The sequence below is a fragment of the Rhinoraja longicauda genome, chromosome 11 (assembly GCF_053455715.1).
Source record: "Rhinoraja longicauda isolate Sanriku21f chromosome 11, sRhiLon1.1, whole genome shotgun sequence".
NCBI lineage: Eukaryota > Metazoa > Chordata > Chondrichthyes > Rajiformes > Arhynchobatidae > Rhinoraja > Rhinoraja longicauda.
In genome coordinates, this window is record NC_135963.1 from 30,902,039 (window position 1) to 30,920,505 (window position 18,467).

The 18,467-nt window shown below is 41.2% G+C and overlaps 1 protein-coding gene across 2 annotated transcripts in view; it reads right to left on the reverse strand.

Moving 5' to 3' along the window:
- Positions 1 to 17,589, reverse strand: part of hook1 (hook microtubule-tethering protein 1) — a 57,321-nt gene extending 39,732 nt beyond the window's left edge. Inside the window, exons 1-5 of one of the 2 annotated variants that reach the window (XM_078407976.1) lie at positions 17,485 to 17,589; positions 6,941 to 7,026; positions 6,184 to 6,256; positions 4,746 to 4,796; positions 2,710 to 2,842 (exon numbers count right to left, since the gene is read on the reverse strand). In XM_078407976.1, the coding sequence (XP_078264102.1) occupies positions 2,710 to 2,842; positions 4,746 to 4,796; positions 6,184 to 6,256; positions 6,941 to 7,026; positions 17,485 to 17,529 (388 nt within the window). In that variant the 5' untranslated portion in view covers positions 17,530 to 17,589. Of the gene's footprint in view, positions 1 to 2,709; positions 2,843 to 4,745; positions 4,797 to 6,183; positions 6,257 to 6,940; positions 7,075 to 17,484 lie in introns of those variants that run through there. The other variant, XM_078407975.1, reaches the window with a different exon arrangement.
- Between the last annotated feature and the right edge of the window lie 878 nt (positions 17,590 to 18,467).

Consider the following 18,467-nt stretch of genomic DNA (forward strand, 5'->3'; position numbering starts at 1 on the left):
TGCTCCATCTAAGCTAGTCGCATTTGCCTCAGTTTAGCCCATATCCCTCTAAACCTTTCCTGTTAAATCTTGTCTCTCTCACCCTAAACATATCTCCTCTTATTTTTGTTCCCCGATGCTGGTTAAAAGACTCTGCACATTCACTACATTTATTTGCCTCATTATTTTATACACCTCTATAAGATCATCTCTCAGCCTTCTGCACTCCAAGAAATAAAGTCCCAGCCTGCCCAGCCTCTCCCGATAACTTAGCCCCTCAAGTCCTGGCAACATTCTCGTAAATCTTCTCTGCACTCTTTCCAGCTTAATGGCATCCTTCCTACAGCAGGGAAACCAAAATTGAATACAGTACTCCAAATGTGACCTCACCAATGTCTTGTACAACTGTGACAAAACATCCCAACTTCTATGCTCAATACCCTGACTGATGAAGGCCAATGTACTAAAAGCCTTCTTAACTGCACTTTCAGGTAACTATGTACCTATACTCCAAGATCCTCTGCTCTATGACACTCCCCGGGCACTACCATTCACTGTGAAGGTCTTGCCCTTGTTTGACTTCACAAAATCCAACACCTCACACTTATCTGCATTAAACTCCATTGACCAATGCTCAGGCCACTTGTCCAACTGATCAAGATCCAGCTGTCATTTTTAATAACCATCTTCACCATGTACTATACCATCCACTTTAGTGCAATCTGCTAATCATGCCTTCTTCATTCTCATCCAAATTGTTCATATAAACCACAAACAGCAATGGGCCCAGCACTGAACCATGAGGCAGACCCCGTCACAGGCCTCCAGCCCGAAAAACCCCTTCCACCACCCTCTGCTACTTTCCATGAAGCCAATTATAGATCTAGTTTGCTACCTCTCCCTGGATCCCATGTGATCTAACCTTCCAGAGCAGTCTACCATGCGGAACCTTATTACAGGCCTTGCTGAAGTCCATATAGACAACACCTACGGCCTTGTCCTCGTCAACCTTTTTCAACCTCAAATCAAATTTGTAAGACACGATCTTCCATGTACAAAACTACACTATCCTTAATCAGCCCCGATCTGTCCAAACACAAATATAACGTATCCCTCAGAATCCTCTCTAGTAGCTTACCCACCACAGATGTTCGGCTCACTGGTCTATAAATTCCAAGCTTTTCCTTGCAGCCCTTCTTAAATCAAGGCACAACATTAGCCACCCTTCTGTCATCAGGCACTTCATCCATGTCTAATCATGAATCATATATCTCAGCTCAAGGTCCCATAATTTCATCTTTAGTTTCCCACTACATCCTCAGATATATATCTGATCACTTGTGGAATTCTTTTTATCAGTTCCATTTGTATTATATATGTAAAAATATGACTACTTTTTTTTTGAGATGATCAAGATAACTGATCAAGGTAGGACAGTGAATGTTGTCCAGATAGACGTTAAAGCATTTAACAAGATCTCTCATGTTAGGTTGGTCCAGAGGATTCGGTCTCACAGAATCTATGGTGAGTTGATAAATTGGATACAAAATGTTATATGATTTGCATGAAATTCAGGAGATCTGATTAGTCAGTGCGCAAAAGACATGAACATTGATGGAGTTAGTGGATATGAGGCAGGCGATGAATGGATACAGCAGGATGTAGATTCGTTGGAAATCTGGGCAGAGAAATGGTACCTAGAAGTTAATCTGTCAAATGTGTAGTAATATCTTTTGGGAGGTGAAATGCAAGAAGAAAGTCCTGTGTGAATGGCAGGATCCTTAGGAGCATAGATGTTCAGAGGGACTTTGGGGTGCAAGTCCATAGCTCCCTGAAATTGGCAACATAAGTCAATAAGCTAGTGAAGAAGGCAAAAGCATCATCCCCTCATTGGTCAGAACATTGAGTATAAACGTTGGGAAGTCACGTTCTCACTTTTTTAAAAACGCTATTTTGGCTCTATTTTGGAGTATTTTGTGCAATTCTGGTTACTACATTTCAAAAAGGATGTGTAGGGTCTGAAGAGGTTGCAGAAGAGATTCACCAGGATGCTGCCGGGATCGGAATGTATTTTGTGCCAATAAACGCTCCTCATGGTTAACCTACTCATTCCTGGGATCCTTCTTGTAAACCTCCTCTGAACCCTCTCCAGAGCCAGCACATCTTTCCTCAGATACGATGCCCAAAATTGCTCACAATATTCCAAATGTGGCCTTACCAGTGCCTTATAGAGCCTCAACTGTGTTGTACTGTTCTATGTTCTACATTCTGCATGGGATAATAAATCAATAAGTTAGTAATTGATCTTTATATATGATGCAGCTTCAACTCAACGTTTGCATTAAAACAGTAGTTATCAGTTAGGTTGGCAGCAACAGTGATATATTTGGAATTAATTCCCTAGGATAGGAAGGAGCACCAATGACTACTGTGGGAATTGAGCACAACTGTGGGAATGTTGTGTAAAAATTGTCACTTCATGTATGATGATTCCACCGTAGAGTAGCCTGAACCCTCTATCTGGGTTTTCAGCAAAAGGTACAGGCAGTGGTCGGGTTAGCCAATTTTCCAACAATTCTTATCCCAGCATCAATCAATTTCTTCAGGGGTCAGGCAGGGTACAAATATGAAACTCTTTCTAATTCGGCACCAGAAAAGTACAATGGACTGATTGTAATGTTCTCCCAGTGTAAAATTATATATTATTGATTGTTAGGTATCTATACATACCCTCCTTCCTCTCACAGTTTACTGCACATCCCAAAATCAGTTGGAGCAATCTACCGAGTTCCAATACATCTGCATGGTCTACAACTAGACTCAAATCTGGGTGAAGAGATTCTGCAATTTGTTGGCCGAGAACCTGTAAATGGTTTTCAATTATTAACAGTGGAGCTGGAAAACATGCCATTACTTATATAATAAAATAAATCATTCTTAAATGTCTATTAGCCATTTAATCACATCAACTATTTAAAAATGTGTAGGAAGGAACTGCAGATGCTGGTTTACACCAAAGATGGACACAAAATGCTGGAGTAACTCAGCCGGTCAGGCAGCATCTCTGGAGAAAAAGAATAGGTGACGTTTTGGGTCGAGATCTTTCTTCAAACTGGAATGTCTGAAGAAGAGTCTCGACCTGAAATGTCACTTATTCTTTTTCTCTAGAGATGCTGCCTGACCCGCTGAGTAACTCCAGCATTTTGTGTCTAATATTTTAAAAGATGATTTGGAATTACACAACCAAATCCAGAATTAAGCCATCCAGATCATTAAAAAACAGTTTTAAATTGCAACTCTATGCTAAATTAGTTGTTCAACTATCGAGGCAATAGAATATTAAACAATGGCTTCATTAAGCTACGATAATGAAGACACAGTGACAAACAGTAACTAACTGGAATCCATGTTCGGATTCACACAGACTAGCTCTGATGTACTCTGATGTACTGAAGACACAGAAATGCCCTCAGAAGCCATGTACTTAGCAAAGCAATGTTGAAAATAATGGTTAAAAATAAAGTAGATTTGGCTTGCAGATTAAAACAAAATTCAGGTCTTAAGCCTGACTTAAAAAATATATAATCTCTTCCATGTGTGACTTTTCAAATTCTCACCCATTCAAATCGTAACCCAAACAAGAGAATAAAAGCCTGATAAAGCTTCTTTAAACTGGTAAACCCTGAAATCTTCAATATGAATAAACACATCTTTGATAATTGGAACTGTTATTCATGTAGGATTGAGAGTTAAGGGATAGTATTCGGAGACAAGATAATTGAAGAAATATTATCATCAACCTATTGAAGAGACAGAACAGAAGAGAGGAAAAGGTCAACAAGGCACAGAGTGCTGGAGGGATTTAGGGAATGATAACCAAAGGCAAATTTGATTGTGCATGCGGACAAGGGAGCTGAGGTCTTTCCCACCTTTGCAAGGTTGGACTGCATACATTGATCCCATGCCTAGCACTAATGCTAGGATGAACAAATCTCACAAACACTTCCAGAAGTTGCTGAATACTCAGTCAAACCTCTGCAGGTGTATGGTGGAGAGTATGCTGACTGGCTGCATCACAGCCTGGTTCAGTAACTCAATCACTCAGGAATGATGGAGGCTGCAGAAACCCATGGATATTACCTGGTCCATCATGGAGTATCAACGTCCCCACCATTGAAGGGATCTATAGGAGATGTTATCACAAGAAGGCAGCTAATACCCACATCACTCTGACCACACTCTCATCTCAAGGTGGTGCAGAAGCTTGAGAATTGTTATCTCCAGGTTCAAGAACAGCTTATTTTCATCAACTATCGGGCTCTTGAACCTACACCACCATACTGATTGCCAAACTACTATCGCATTTGCCCAAAGGTTGCGTTACGTACTTTGGCTTGCGTTGTCATAGAGTCATAGAGTAATACAGTGTGGAAACAGGCCCTTTGGCCCAACTTGCCCATGCCGGCTAACATGTCCCAGCTACACTCGTCCCACCTGCCCGCGTTTGTTCATATCCTTCCAAACCTGTCCTATCCATGTACCTGTCTGACTGTTTCTTAAATCTTGGGAGAGGGGTGGGGAAGGTCAGGAACCAGGTAAAAAGGCAAATTGAGAAATATGGAATTAAAAATGTGGATAAGAATTTTAAGTGAGAGCAGGATTGAGATTTAGGTGGAGGTGCAGAATGTAACAAAGAAATAGGTAGTCTAAACAAAATGGAAAGTGGTTGGCTTTATCCACACACACACTGTAACTTAAAACCTTACCTCATGATAATAACTGAGAACCATCTGGAGAATCTTCTTTAGATTATTCAACTGCGGAGAAGAACATACCCATATAAAATGTATAAAACTTTAAAGTCTGCTGGCTTGAGAAACATTACAGTTGTAAGTCAGAGCAGATAAAACATTCAATCTTAAGTGCAGAAACGTGGAACCAGTGCAGGTCTGCACTTCATTCCTTCTTGATCAAGTCTTACACTACTGGTGAAATTGTAATTGGATTAATAAGTAGAGTAAACCTTTGTTATAACAGACCATGGGGTGGGGGGGGGGGGGGAGATTGGTGTCTGTTATTGCCGATCGTCCACTATAACCAAGTAAAGGATTAGTATTATTGTATAAATAGTAGGAACAAAGAACTGCAGATGCTGATTAATATATGAAAGGACCAAAGTGCTGGAGTAACTCAGCAGGTCAGGCAGCATCTCTGGAGAATATGGTGACCTTTCGGGTCGAGACCCATCTTCGGAGTCTCAGTCTCGAACTGGGGCTGGAATCCAGGGGAGTTGATGGCCCTGGTCTGCTGGCAGCAGGCAAAGCCTGGAACTAGCCAAGGAAGCTGTGTGAGTCGGCAATGGTGGCACTAGGTCCAGCCTGGAAGCGGCTGGGGAGGGCGGCAGGCCGGGGCTGCAACAGCTCAGCCTGGCGGTGAAGGTCGGTAGGTCTGGCCTGGAGGTGGCTGAGATGGTGTTGCAGTCCTGGCTGGGGTGGTGCTGTACGTCGGCAGCAGCTTCGGTGGTCCTAGCTCAGAGAGACCAGGGAGCAGCTGTAACTTCCAGCACTGCCACGGATCTCAACTTTGTGGTGCTGCGGTCCAGTGGCGGGTCTCGTCCCCAAATGTCACCTATCTATGCTCTCCAGAGATGCTGCCTGATCTGTTCAGTTACTCCAGCATTCTGTGTCCTTCATCATTGCCCAAGTGTAAATGGAAGCCATTGCTTGTCAATGTCAAATCCTTGTCAATGTCAACTAGTAGCCTGTATTCTTAAAGAGGTAGTGGTGTCTGATTACAGTGGGGGGACCTCAGTCCGCTATAACAGCAATCCTTTATAAAGAGGTCCCAAATAACAAGGGTTTACTGTATGCCATTTTGCAACCTATTAAAAGCTACCATGTATTTGTAATTTAAACCATTCACTATTCTACATTTTCCATTAATCTCAAGAAATAAAGATTACTGTGCCTTTCAACAACAGATTAATACTATGGAATTAATCCTAAAGTTTACATATTTCTAGAAAATTAAGTTCATCATTTTCACCTCAGAGCTGCTGAAAAAGATGCAAGATCCTATATTTTAAAAGGCTTTGCTAAAATAATGTGGGTAGCATATTTTATCTGTAAAAAACAAAAAAATTATAACAATGCCAATGAGGCTTTAAACTTTGGAAATATGAAGATTATAGCTTTCAGTACTGACCTTTAATCTAGAATTCTCACCCACGTCACTTTTAATGCGACTCAACCATGATTCATTAAACCAAGACGGGTCTCTGTAAGGATTGCAGAAAAAAATTGTTACAAAACTAAAGAAGCACAGTCATTCATTTGTAAATACAAACGAGTAGAAATTTCCCATTTTGTTGCTTTAGTTCTTTTCTCCCTGTTTTCTGACACTTCCACAAGAGACCAGTAAACAGCTACTGCACTTAAATATCCTTATTTTACTGTATGGCTCATATCTTTATGCCAGAGGTCGGTAAAAATTCATTCAGGAATCCAGAACTGGGTATTCTTGAGGAGCTCATGAGCAGCAGTAATATTTTAAACCATCACAATCAGAAATATAGGTGTGGCCTAACAGATTCTTCCATTGAGAGCCAAGACAAAATGATAAGGCTCATATTAAAATTGCCATTTGATGTGGGCACATCATATTGTTCCTCTTGCCAACATCCAAACCCCCCCCCAATCAACCAACCCCATCCCATCCTATTCCCTTGCCCTTGGAGTAACCTCAGGCATTTGGCCTTCTCCCTCCCTCCCTCCCTCTCTCCCTCCCTCCCTCCCACAACTGATAAATTGTCACTGGACTTGACCCTGACAGCTGTAGTTTCCCCCGTTCTGTATCAATATGGCCTCACTAAATAAATGCAGAAAGGACTGTTGCTTCATTTTATCAAGATTCAGGTGGAGCTCACAACATAAAAAAAATATTTACAAATTAAAATACTTACATTTGGTTAAGAACCTGTGCCATGGTAGTTCCACTGGTCAAATTCCAAACATTTTCACAGGCTGAGGGAACATTGAACATCTGTAGCTGTGAAGGAAACAATGAAACTAAAATCTGACAATATATTATGGACATGTCTCAGACATGGTGGTCTGCAGCATAGGGGTTCCACAGGGAACAGTGCTCACTCCTTTCCTGTTCACCCTGTACACTGCAGATTTCAGGCACAGCTCAGCAAACTGCTATCTACAGAAGTTCTCTGACGACTCTGCCATCGTCGGCCTCATCACAGGCGACGATGACGGGGTGTACAGAGAACTGATCAAGGAGTTTGTGGACTGGTGCCAGCGGAACTGCCTCCGGATCAACGCGGAGAAAAACAGGGAGATGGTGGTGGATTTCCGCAGGCGCAGCCATGTCTTCCCGACACCGGTTAACATCCAGGGAATGGACATTGGGAGGGTGGGCTCTTATAAGTACCTGGGTGTTTACTCAACAATAAACTTGACTGGACTGAAAATATCAATGCACTGTACAGAAAGGGCCAGAACAGACTGTACCTGCTGAGGAGACTCAGGTCCTTTGGAGTGCAGGGGGCACTCCTGAGGCCCTTCTACAACACTGTGGTGGCATCAGCCATTTTCTATGGAGTAGTCTGCTGGAGCAGCAGCATCTCAGCAGCAGAGGGGAAGAGACTTGACAAGCTGATCAGGAAGGCCAGCTCTGTCCTGGGTTGCCCCCTCGACTCAGTGCAGGCGGTGGGAGAGAGGAGGATGATGGCAAAGATAACATCGCTGCTGGACAATGACTCCCACCCCATGCAGGACACTGTCACTGCACTGAGTAACTCCTTCAGTGACAGACTCCTTCACCCCAAGTGTGTGAAAGAGAGATATCGGAGGTCCTTCCTTCCCGCTGCTGTGAGACTGCACAACCAGCGCTACTCCCAGCAGACCAGTCAACAGACTAGTCAACAGTAACAGTAAAGGAGTAACACAGTAAATGATGACAATTTATCCTTATCTTTATTTTTATTTATAATGAATGCCTCTTGCTATCCACTTTGCTGCTGTAACACTGCAAATTTCCCCGGTGTGGGACAAATAAAGGAATATATTATTATATTATATTACGTCAATCAGACAAACAACTTAGACACTATTATTATGCATGGATATGCAACCCAGTTGGCCATTGTAAATTAATAGGCAATTTATTGTAGTATTTATTACTGTGTCTGAAAGTTACAACAAATGCATATAACAAATATAGCAATAGCCTTTGTTTTGCATTTCATGGTGGTTTCTTTTCATGATTTTCTTTTATAACACGATTTTCTACCATATGATTATTCTGCCAAGAGTGAATCATGCTGGCTGCTAAGTAGCATTTCTTTCAATTATGAGTATAGAATAGAATAAATCGAACAAACAATAAATACCCACATAGGTGTTAACTGAGCTCCAAGATTATATTACTACATTTACTACAGGAATCACCTAGGCTTTGTTTCTTTCAAAGTTATCTGATCTCTTCAATTGTGTTGAGTGTTAATTAGTATTCCCAAATATTTGTTGTTCCAAAACATCAAGCACAGGTTGGAGTTGACCATATTCAACATGATTTACTTCACAGAAACAGCAGCCTTATTGGTGAATACACAATGAACATCAACAATCTATACATAGAAACATAGAAAATAGGTGCAGCACTGCCATTCATTGTGATCATGGCTGATCCACAATCAGTAACCTGTGCCTGCAATTGGCAATCTGTCCCCATATCCCTTGATTCCACTTGCCCCTAGAGCTCTATCTAACTCTCTTTTAAATTCATCCAGTGAATTGGCCTCCGCTGCCTTCTGTGGCAGAGAATTCCACAACTCTCTGGGTGAAAAGGTTTTTCACCTGGTTCTGGACTCCCCCAACAATGGGAACATTAAGACTACATTGATCATGTAGTCTTTCCGCTGACTGGATAGCCATTAACATAAAGCTTTTCACATTGCCGTACACATGACAATAATGAACTAAATTAAACTAAACGAGACTCCTCCTGGCCCATTGAGTTCCTCCAGCACTTTGTTTTTGCTCAAGATTTTGGCATCTGCTTAGTTTAGATTAGTTTAGCTTAGAGATACAGAGGGGAAACATACTATGTTGCAAAACATACTTGGCTAATAAAGTATGATTATGATTATGATACAGGCCCTTCATCCCACCGAGTCCGCGTCGATCAGCGATCCTAAAGACACTCGGGACAATTTACAATTTTACTGAAACCACCCAACCAAGAAACCTGCAGAGTTTGTGCATTCTCCCCGTGGCCTGCGTGAGTTTTCTTCGGTTTCCTCCCACACTCCAAAGACGTGCAGGTTTCTAGGTTGAGTGGTTTTGGTAAAATTGTACAGAATCTTGATGAGTATTCATCTATGCTCTATATATGGCGGGTTAATGTGGAAATATATCATGCAAGTCACAGGCCTGATCTGGTCTGGCTGAATTCAGCCGATGCTGGTATAGGCTGCCTCAGGACATTGGCGCTTGCCCTCGCTCCCTTCCTGTTCACCGTCTACACCTTGGACTTCAGATATAACTCCGCTTCCTGCCACCTGCAGAGGTTTTCAGATGACTCTGCAATTGTGGGTTGCATTAGTGAGGGGAGGGAAGCTGAATACAGAGGTGTAGTCAACGACTTTGTTGAGTGGTGTGGGCTGAATCACCTGCAGCTCAACACCGACAAGACTAAGGAGTTGGTGGTGGTCTTTAGGAGGAGAGGAACACCCCTGTCCCCTGTCTCCAACAATGGTGTGGATGTGCAGTTTACCAGGGAGTACAAATACTTTGGAGTGTACCTGGACAGTAACTGGACTAGTCCAGGAATGCTGAGGCCCTGTACAAGAAGGGACAGAGATGGCTGTATTTTTTGAGAAGGCTCCGCTCCTTCAACATCTGCAGCAAGATGCAGGGCAAATTATTATTGATGAACAGCCCTGCTGCTCCTTTTATTGAATAGATGGATCAGTGTAATCATCTAAATTGTATTACCTGAATGGTGAACGATTAGGAGAAGGGGAGATGCAACATGACCTGGGTGTCATGATGCACCAGTCATCGAAAGTAAGCGTGCAGATGCAGCAGGCAGTGAAGAAAGCGAATGGTATGTTGGCATTCATAGCAAGAGGATTTGAGTTTAGGAGCAGGGAGGTTCTACTGCAGTTATACAGGGCCTTGGTGAGACCGCACCTGGAGTATTGTGTGCAGTTTTGGGCTCCTAATCTGAGGAAAGATGTTCTTGCCTTAGAGGGAGTACAGAGAAGGTTACTAGATTGATCCCTGGGATGGCGGGACTTTCATATGAAGAAAGACTGGATAGACTAGGTTTGTACTCGCTGGAATTTAGAAGACTGAGGGGGGATCTTATAGAAACATTTAAAATTCTTAAGGGGTTGGAGAGGCTAGATGCGGGAAGATTGTTCCCGATGTTGGGGGAGTCCAGAACCAGGGGTCACAGCTTAAGGATAAGGGGGAAGTCTTTTAGGACCGAGATGAGAAAACATTTCTTCACACAGAGAGTGGTGAGTCTGTGGAATTCTCTGCCGCAGAAGGTAGTTGAGGCCAGTTCATTGGCTATATTTAAGAGGAAGTTAGATTTGGCCCTTTTTGCTAAAGGGATCAGGGGGTATGGAGAGAAGGCAGGTACAGGTTACTGAGCTGCATGATCAGCCATGATCATATTGAATGGCGGTGCAGGCTCGAAGGGCCGAATGGCCTACTCCTGTACCTATTTTCTATGTTTCTATGTTTCTATTGCTTAAAAAAATAAAAAATACTGGAAGGTCAGAAGTTCCTTCTGTGAAAAATGAAACTTAACATGCCAGCTCCAAGACACTTCTTCAGAACCCTTAAATAAAAATCAATTTCAGACCAGAAGCATAAACTGTTTTTCTCTAATGCTGTCTGACCTGTAGACAGTTCCAGTTATATTTCAGATTTCCAACATCTGCAGTTTCTTTGACTTTCATCTAAATTGCTTTGTTATTTTGTTGCTGTGCATTACATACTATTATTTCACTAAATAAGTTTTTATTCCCTTTCCTTCAAAATATCCTCATCTTCAACCAACATTATTAGTTGCTTGCCAACATACTTAGCATATGCTGATGAAATGAATACACTTTGCATAACAGGTTATGGATGCACAGACCCCGTGACAGAAGCAAAATGTATGACGTTTTTTGGATTTCTCAAAAGCTTATAGAGTCATTAGAGGTCATACAGCAGGGAAACAGGCACTAGGGCTCAACTTGCCCATGCCAGTCAAGATGCCCCGCGAGTCCCACAACCCTTTGCTTGGCTTATACTCCTAAACCTTTCCTATCCATGCTTCTGTCCAAATGTCATTTAAATGTTATTCTAGTACCTGTCCCAACTACCTCCTCTGGCAGCTTATTCCATATACCCACCACCCTCTGTGTGAAAAAGTTGCCCGTCAGGTTCCTATTAAATCTGTGCCCTCTTACCTTAAACCTATGTCCTTTAGTTCTTGATTCCCCGACTCTGGGTAAAAGGTGCATATGTTTTGTGCTTTTCTTTATACAGATCCATTAGCATTATAGAAGTCAAACTATCCTTTAAAAACCCACATACACATAGAGATAAATGCTAAATACACATAATAAACGACCATGATAGGAGTGTCATTCTATCAACATAATTCATTATGGTAAGGTAGAGATTCTATACATGTGGTATTAAGTTACAGATCCGAAAACAGGATCCATGTTGGTGTGGTGTGACCGAGCAGACTATTTGATTAATGTAATAAGATCTATACACAGACTGTTTTAAACAACAAAACTAAGCCAGCAAAAGAAAACTATCAATGATGTCTCAATTTCCTGGGAGCAGATTATTGTTGTTGCTAATTTACATCTCTAAATTTTCCAATGTATGGTTCTACCTAGTGTAACATTGCATATTAATGCTGCTAAATATTCCCCATGCCAAATTGACAGTCACAGTTCAATTCTTGTCCCTGCAGTGCTAGTTCATGCATTTTTCAGCAGCTCACAATGACAATATAGCCACATAAGTGTAACACACTTGCTTTCAATCTCTAATGTGGAATGATGACAGGCTTGCATTTCTAGAGTACCTTTCACACATCGAGTTGTCTAAAAGTGCGTATTTTGCTGAAAACATAAAATTCCTTTGTTTACTATAACATTTGTAGATCTCTACATTGAGCTTATCCAAGGATCTGAACAATGAAAGAACCTGCAGGATGAACTGCAGAGAAAGATACAGAGACATTTTAAACAAATTAGGCTCATAGATAATTAATACTCACTTTTTTATTTAGATTAAAATTAGGTTAATCAGTTAAATGAACTTTATCCACAAGCATTGCTCCCCTTTGTACCTGCAGCAGGTATTTTGTTTTTGTTATTCTTTGATCTACGTTTGAGATAGTTTTTGCCTTGATTCGATGTCTCAACTGAAATATGACCCTTCAATAACGCAACACCTCCTTGTTATACCACTGAAGTATCGGCCTAGATTTCTCTACTCACATTTCTGGTATGGTAATTTAATTCAGAAATTTCAGACTCTGAGGTAAGCATTTCACCAACTGAGCCACAGCTGATACTGAGAATTAAGCAGTGGCGATTATTCCTCATAAAGTGTGTATAGGAAAAGTTTAGATGGATATGGGTCAAACACAGGCACATGGAACTTGCTTCGGTGGGTTGTCGGTTACCATGGACCAATTGCACCAAGGGTCCTGTTTTCCTGATAGACAATAGACAATAAACAATAGGTGCAGGAGTAGGCCATTCGGTCCTTCGAGCCAGCACCGCCATTCAATGTGATCATGGCTGATCATTCCCAATCAGTACCCCGTTCCTGCTTTCTCCCCATACCCCCTGACTCCGCTATCCTTAAGAGCTCTATCTAGCTCTCTCTTGAATGTATTCAGAGAATTGGCCTCCACTGCCCTCTGAGGCAGAGAATTCCACAGATTCACAACTCTCTGACTAAAAAAGTTTTTCCTCATCTCTGTATGACTCTATAACTTTAATACTTCAGTGAATGTGTAAACTACGGTAAATGTATTTTAATGTTGACAATTGTAAGATTATCCATTTTACACATAAACGAGTTTAAACAAAATACTCTCTGAATGGAGCACTGAAGATATCCAAAGTAACTCAGTGGTTCTCGTACTAAGATGATTCAAATGTCATGGAAAATACTAAAGGCCTGGAATACAAACGAGGCAAGGTTGTATTAATGTTATACAAATCCCTGGTATGATCCCACCTGGCAAAGTGTGTGCAATGTTAGAGATTACATTTTAGAAAATACATATTAGCCTCAGAGGGAGTTCTGGATAGATTGGTCAGAATGTTACCTTGACTACAGGGATTAAATTAGGAGGATTGAATTCTCTGGAATATAATAGTTAAGAGAGTGATTTAGTTGAATTATTCATTATTTAAGGGAAACAATGGAGGGAGACTATTTCCATTGTCTGAAGAGTTTAACACAAGGGATGTCAACATTAAAACAGACTTTTCTGGAGTGGATTTAGGAAACACATCCACATGTAAATCTTGAAAGACAGTTGCACTACCTTCTGAAAAAACAACTAGTGCTAAATTAATTGTTAATCTTTAACATGAGACTGAAAACATCTTTGGTTAACAAATTGGAGAAAAGGCAGATTTGTGCACAAATATTCATAGTATTCTCAATGAATAGCAACAACAAGTTTAAGGAGCTAATGCATCCTTACTACTATATGGATGATGGATCCCTTAGATTGACTCAGTTCTATTTTTTTGATAGACTGCTAACATAACTTTTATTGCCCTAATTATCTATATGGAAGATCCATCGAAATCATGATAAAATCTTAGCCTCATGAATTATCTAAGAAGAAGGCCTCTTGATTTTGTGCATGTGAGATATATGTGCAAACTCATCATCATCATCATCATATATGTACAGCCGGAAACAGGCCTTTTCGGCCCTCCAAGTCCGTGCCGCCCAGTGATCCCCGTACATTAACACTATCCTACACCCACTAGGGACAATTTTTACATTTACCCAGCCAATTAACCTACATACCTGTACGTCTTTGGAGTGTGGGAGGAAACCGAAGATCTCGGAGAAAACCCATGCAGGTCACGGGGAGAACGTACAAACTCCTTACTCTGGTCTATATTGCCTTAAAATAGGATCTTGTTGTTCAAAGGTTTCGTAACTTATTTTTTGTACATTAGTATTGATGTCGCTGGACATAATTAAGAGGGCTAGAGTATTGATCAAAAGATGCAAGTTTTAATCCCACAATGTAGGCTAGAAAATGTAACTACAGATAATTTAATAAACGGGGAATTAAATAGCTAGTGACTTGGTAACTGCCACAATGTCTTTACATGTCAGCATGTAAATGTCTTTAAAAGTCTGAAGAAGGGTCTCGACCCGAAAAACGTCACACATTCCTTCTCTCCTGAGATGCTGCCTGACCTGCTGAGTTACTCCAGCATTTTGTGAATAAATACCTTACATGTCAGCATAATTGATGCAGGCTGTAATGGGTAAATTACCCCACCTTCTAATGTCAATGACCAGCTCCTTTGCTTTGCTGACATTTAAATGTTGTTATCTTGACCTACTAAGCTCTCTATCTCTTCCCGCAGCCCTGTCATTATTTGAGATCCGCCCATTACAGTGGTGTCATTTGCAAACTTGTTAAATTAAGTTAGAGCAGAATTTGGCTGCACAGTTGTGATGGGGCGTATAGTAAGGGTCTGAACATGCAGCCTTGCGGAATACTAATGTTGAACATTATAATTGCTGTCCATGGGTTAGGGTGGTGGTGGGGGTGGGGGGAATTACTAAGTCCTAGGTCCGAGTTTGGACATGAGTTTTGTTGCAATTGTAGTGTTCAAGACAAAGCTATAATTATAGAATCTGACGTAGGTGTCCTTGATATCCAGATGTTCCAGGGACCACTGTAGGGCCAAGAAGATGGCATACGCTGTCGACCTGTTATGAAAGTAGGCAAATTGCCTGGATGGAGGCTGTCTTGCAGGCTAGAGTTGATATACGCCTTGACCAGCCTCTCAAAACATTGCATGATGCTGGGTGTCTGAACTGAAAATATAAATATGAATTTTGGAACCTTTAGTTTCTGTAGCAGAAGGTACGGCCACTTTGTGATTAAAATGAGACTCAAGGAAGAAGTCTTAACAAGGAAAGAAAGGACGAGTAGGATATTTCAATGTTTGCTGGGCTGGAGGAGGTGACAGAGATGCAGAACAATTTGAAAGTTACACTGCTTCAGGATATCTGGCACAGCAATGAAGAACAGGCTGAACAGATTGGGTGTAACACCACAGAAAGGTGTCAGAAACCATGCATTCAGATATCTTTTAAAAAATCGCATCATGTGAATAACAAGCTCAAACATGATCAAACGTTTCCACTGTTCTGACAATTTTCATCATGAAGGTTCCAGTTATTTTGATTAAAAACATGACATGTCCCACTTTTCATACAATCCAACAAACATATTAACAGTGCCTGGCTTGGATTGAAATCCACATCATGATCCTAGAAACTAGGATCATGGCAGAAACCAGGATCAACTAGAAACTAGGATCATGGCAGAAACTGGCAGAAACTAATCTAATTGTTGATTAAGAGGCATCTAGCAACAGATAGTTTCTAGTTTCTTTCCTAGAATTATAGAACTTTACAGACAGAAAGAGGTCAAGTTGCCCATTGGATCAATGCTGGCCAAAATTAATCTCCCTTGCCACCTCTTGGCCCATAGTCTTATACCTCTAAGTATCCATCCAAGTATTTATATTTCAAATACTGAGAGTTTCTGTCTCCACCATCTCTTCAGGCAGTGATTTTGAGATAACGACCGCTCATTGAGTGAACGCCTCACAGAGAAATGTGAGGTGTTACATTTTGGGAAGTCTAACATGGGCAGGACCTACACAGTGAATTGTAGGGCTCTGGGGAATGTTGCAGAGCAGAGGAATCTAGGAGTAAGGTTCCTTGAAGATGGAGTCGCAGAGTCCCAAAGTGTCCTATGTTGGCTTATATCCATTGTGCTTAAAGTCATTGTGCTTAGAGATGGCATGAGATCCAAACCTGGTGTTATGTTATTCTTAATATAGGTAATGTCCTTGGTTAATTTGTTGTGGGTGACAAATTGAATTAAAGAGATTTGAATTATTGTGGAATTTGGGGTTCTAATGGACAGCGTTGAAAAGTTCAGCGTAACATTGCTCTCATTTGCGCTCTTCAATGAATAAATCTGTACTCCTGGGATGCTCATTACATGTTATAATATACATACACATACAGATAAAACATACTGAAGGATAACTGAAATTCCGTTAATAAAAATAAATCTGCCAGATTAACATGCGGTACACAGAAGATAAAAATGAGAAATCAGAGTTAATGCTGTGCGGGTGTCATCATCTGCATGTCATCATGCCAAGGATGGTCATTTAAAGAAGTGACACCACAATCAGTTGCCAATATGCTGTCAGGGAGAGTAGAGGAGGCAGCTTCAAAACAGAACTGGATAAGAGGCTGGGTGGTTACAAACTGTTTGTCAATGTATTCTGGAATTATCTGACTGCGCACGCAGATCATGAAGGTCTACCCCAGGTGCATTTAATTTTTCTGGAAGTAATTCGTGTTTCTGTCTGGGACATCCTACAAGGGGACTAGAGAAAAAGAAAGCAGAAATGGATCTGTTAAGAGGGCCAGTTCCCCGTAGGGACAACTACATTGTCTCTTACATTGGCTGACAATATAGGTTATATCCCTATGGTTTTGCCCCTGACTCACCAGGTGATGCTTCTTCCCCCCAGTTCCCATGCTTCCTTTCCACCCACCAATGCCTGGTTCCCACTTTCCCTTTCAAATTACCAGATTCACTGGAAAAATCACGATAACGCTTTGCAACATTTTAGAAAAGTGAATTAGAAGTCTGCTGATGCATTAATATAAAACAACATTCATTTTCCATCGGAACCCTGCCAATCGGTCACCAACATCTCGAGCATGTTGAATCCTTGCAGTTTTACTGTATTTAGAACAATTTAGAATTGGGTTTTTTTCCCAATCAACACAAGTGCAAAGATTTCATTTAAATTGAATACGATGGATTACATCAGTGATATTGGCAATGGATAAATAAGTTCCTGTTTATGAGTGTAGGCCGACAGGTTGATTTTTCCCCATTAAAACACCTTAAGCGGAATGGTTATTACACTTTATCATATGACGTTGACAAATACCCCATAAACTTAGTGACAGCGCCACGTTAATTGCGTATTTCAGCAAGAAAAAAACGCGAAGGCAATCGCCCGTACTCGGGGCGCAATGGCTGTTCGTAAGGCTGGGATCACACCTGTACGGGAGGACACCACAGGTGAGTTCAAGGGAGTGCAGGACCTGCAAAATGAGAGCGGCTGATTATAGTTCGTGGGAACTCACTTACCCAAATTATCAAACTATCGCACTGGTCGGATTTATTTACTTCCATTTGGTTTAAGTCACTTGCGAAGAGATTTCAGATCATTAAAGGCGACAACTTATTTTAACTTTCCCCTGCCCTCTTCCGTCCTTGCGTACCTGAGCCAGCAAGGAAATCATGACACAGAACGCCACTTGAATGGCTACTCCAAGCAAGTACAACTGGATATTAGGATTGGCTTTCCTCGTGTGGATTGACACTTCCAGTATCCATTCAAGAGACACGTCGTAACAGTAGTCCCAATCCCTCCCTCTTCATCCTCAATGAGGCATCGAGTCATGACAGGTAGATTGTAGCAACATTTGTGTGGTTGGTTTCTCGCGAACGCAAGTACCTGGGCAAGGTGCAAAGGGATTAATAGATACATGAATCCAAGAGGTGCAGGATTCTCATGTTCAATTTGAAAAGCATTTGTAATAATTACCTTAATTTATTCCAAGGGAACGTTTGAAAGAAAAACATTTGACAAGGATATTCTCGTAATATATTCAGATTGTTCTTTCATTTAATACCTGGCCTTGTCATTTCACAACTGATTTGCCACATGTACCGGGATGTATAATAGCGCGACAGGACATTATTATCTCAGGCACAACTGATACATCAATATCTTAAATTAATTAATTAATTTGCAGAGCCGATTGTGCTCCTATATTTGAATTGGTTAATGAGGTTGTCAATCTTTGACGCAAATGAGGGAGTGACTGGGCACGGCCATAGGGTTCAGTCACACATGGTTCCAACTTCCCGTGAGAGCAGTGGACGCCCTAATCGGAACGCAGAGTTACACTTCAAATAGTCACATTTCAAGTCTTTGAAAATTATGGGCTGCTGGTGGTAAATTCCCCAAACATCTATCTAAATAGTTTTGGAGAAAAGTTGTTCTGGCTATCTAATTGCTCTGGGGCGTGTTGGAGAGCAGATGGAATTCGGAGTGCAACTACATA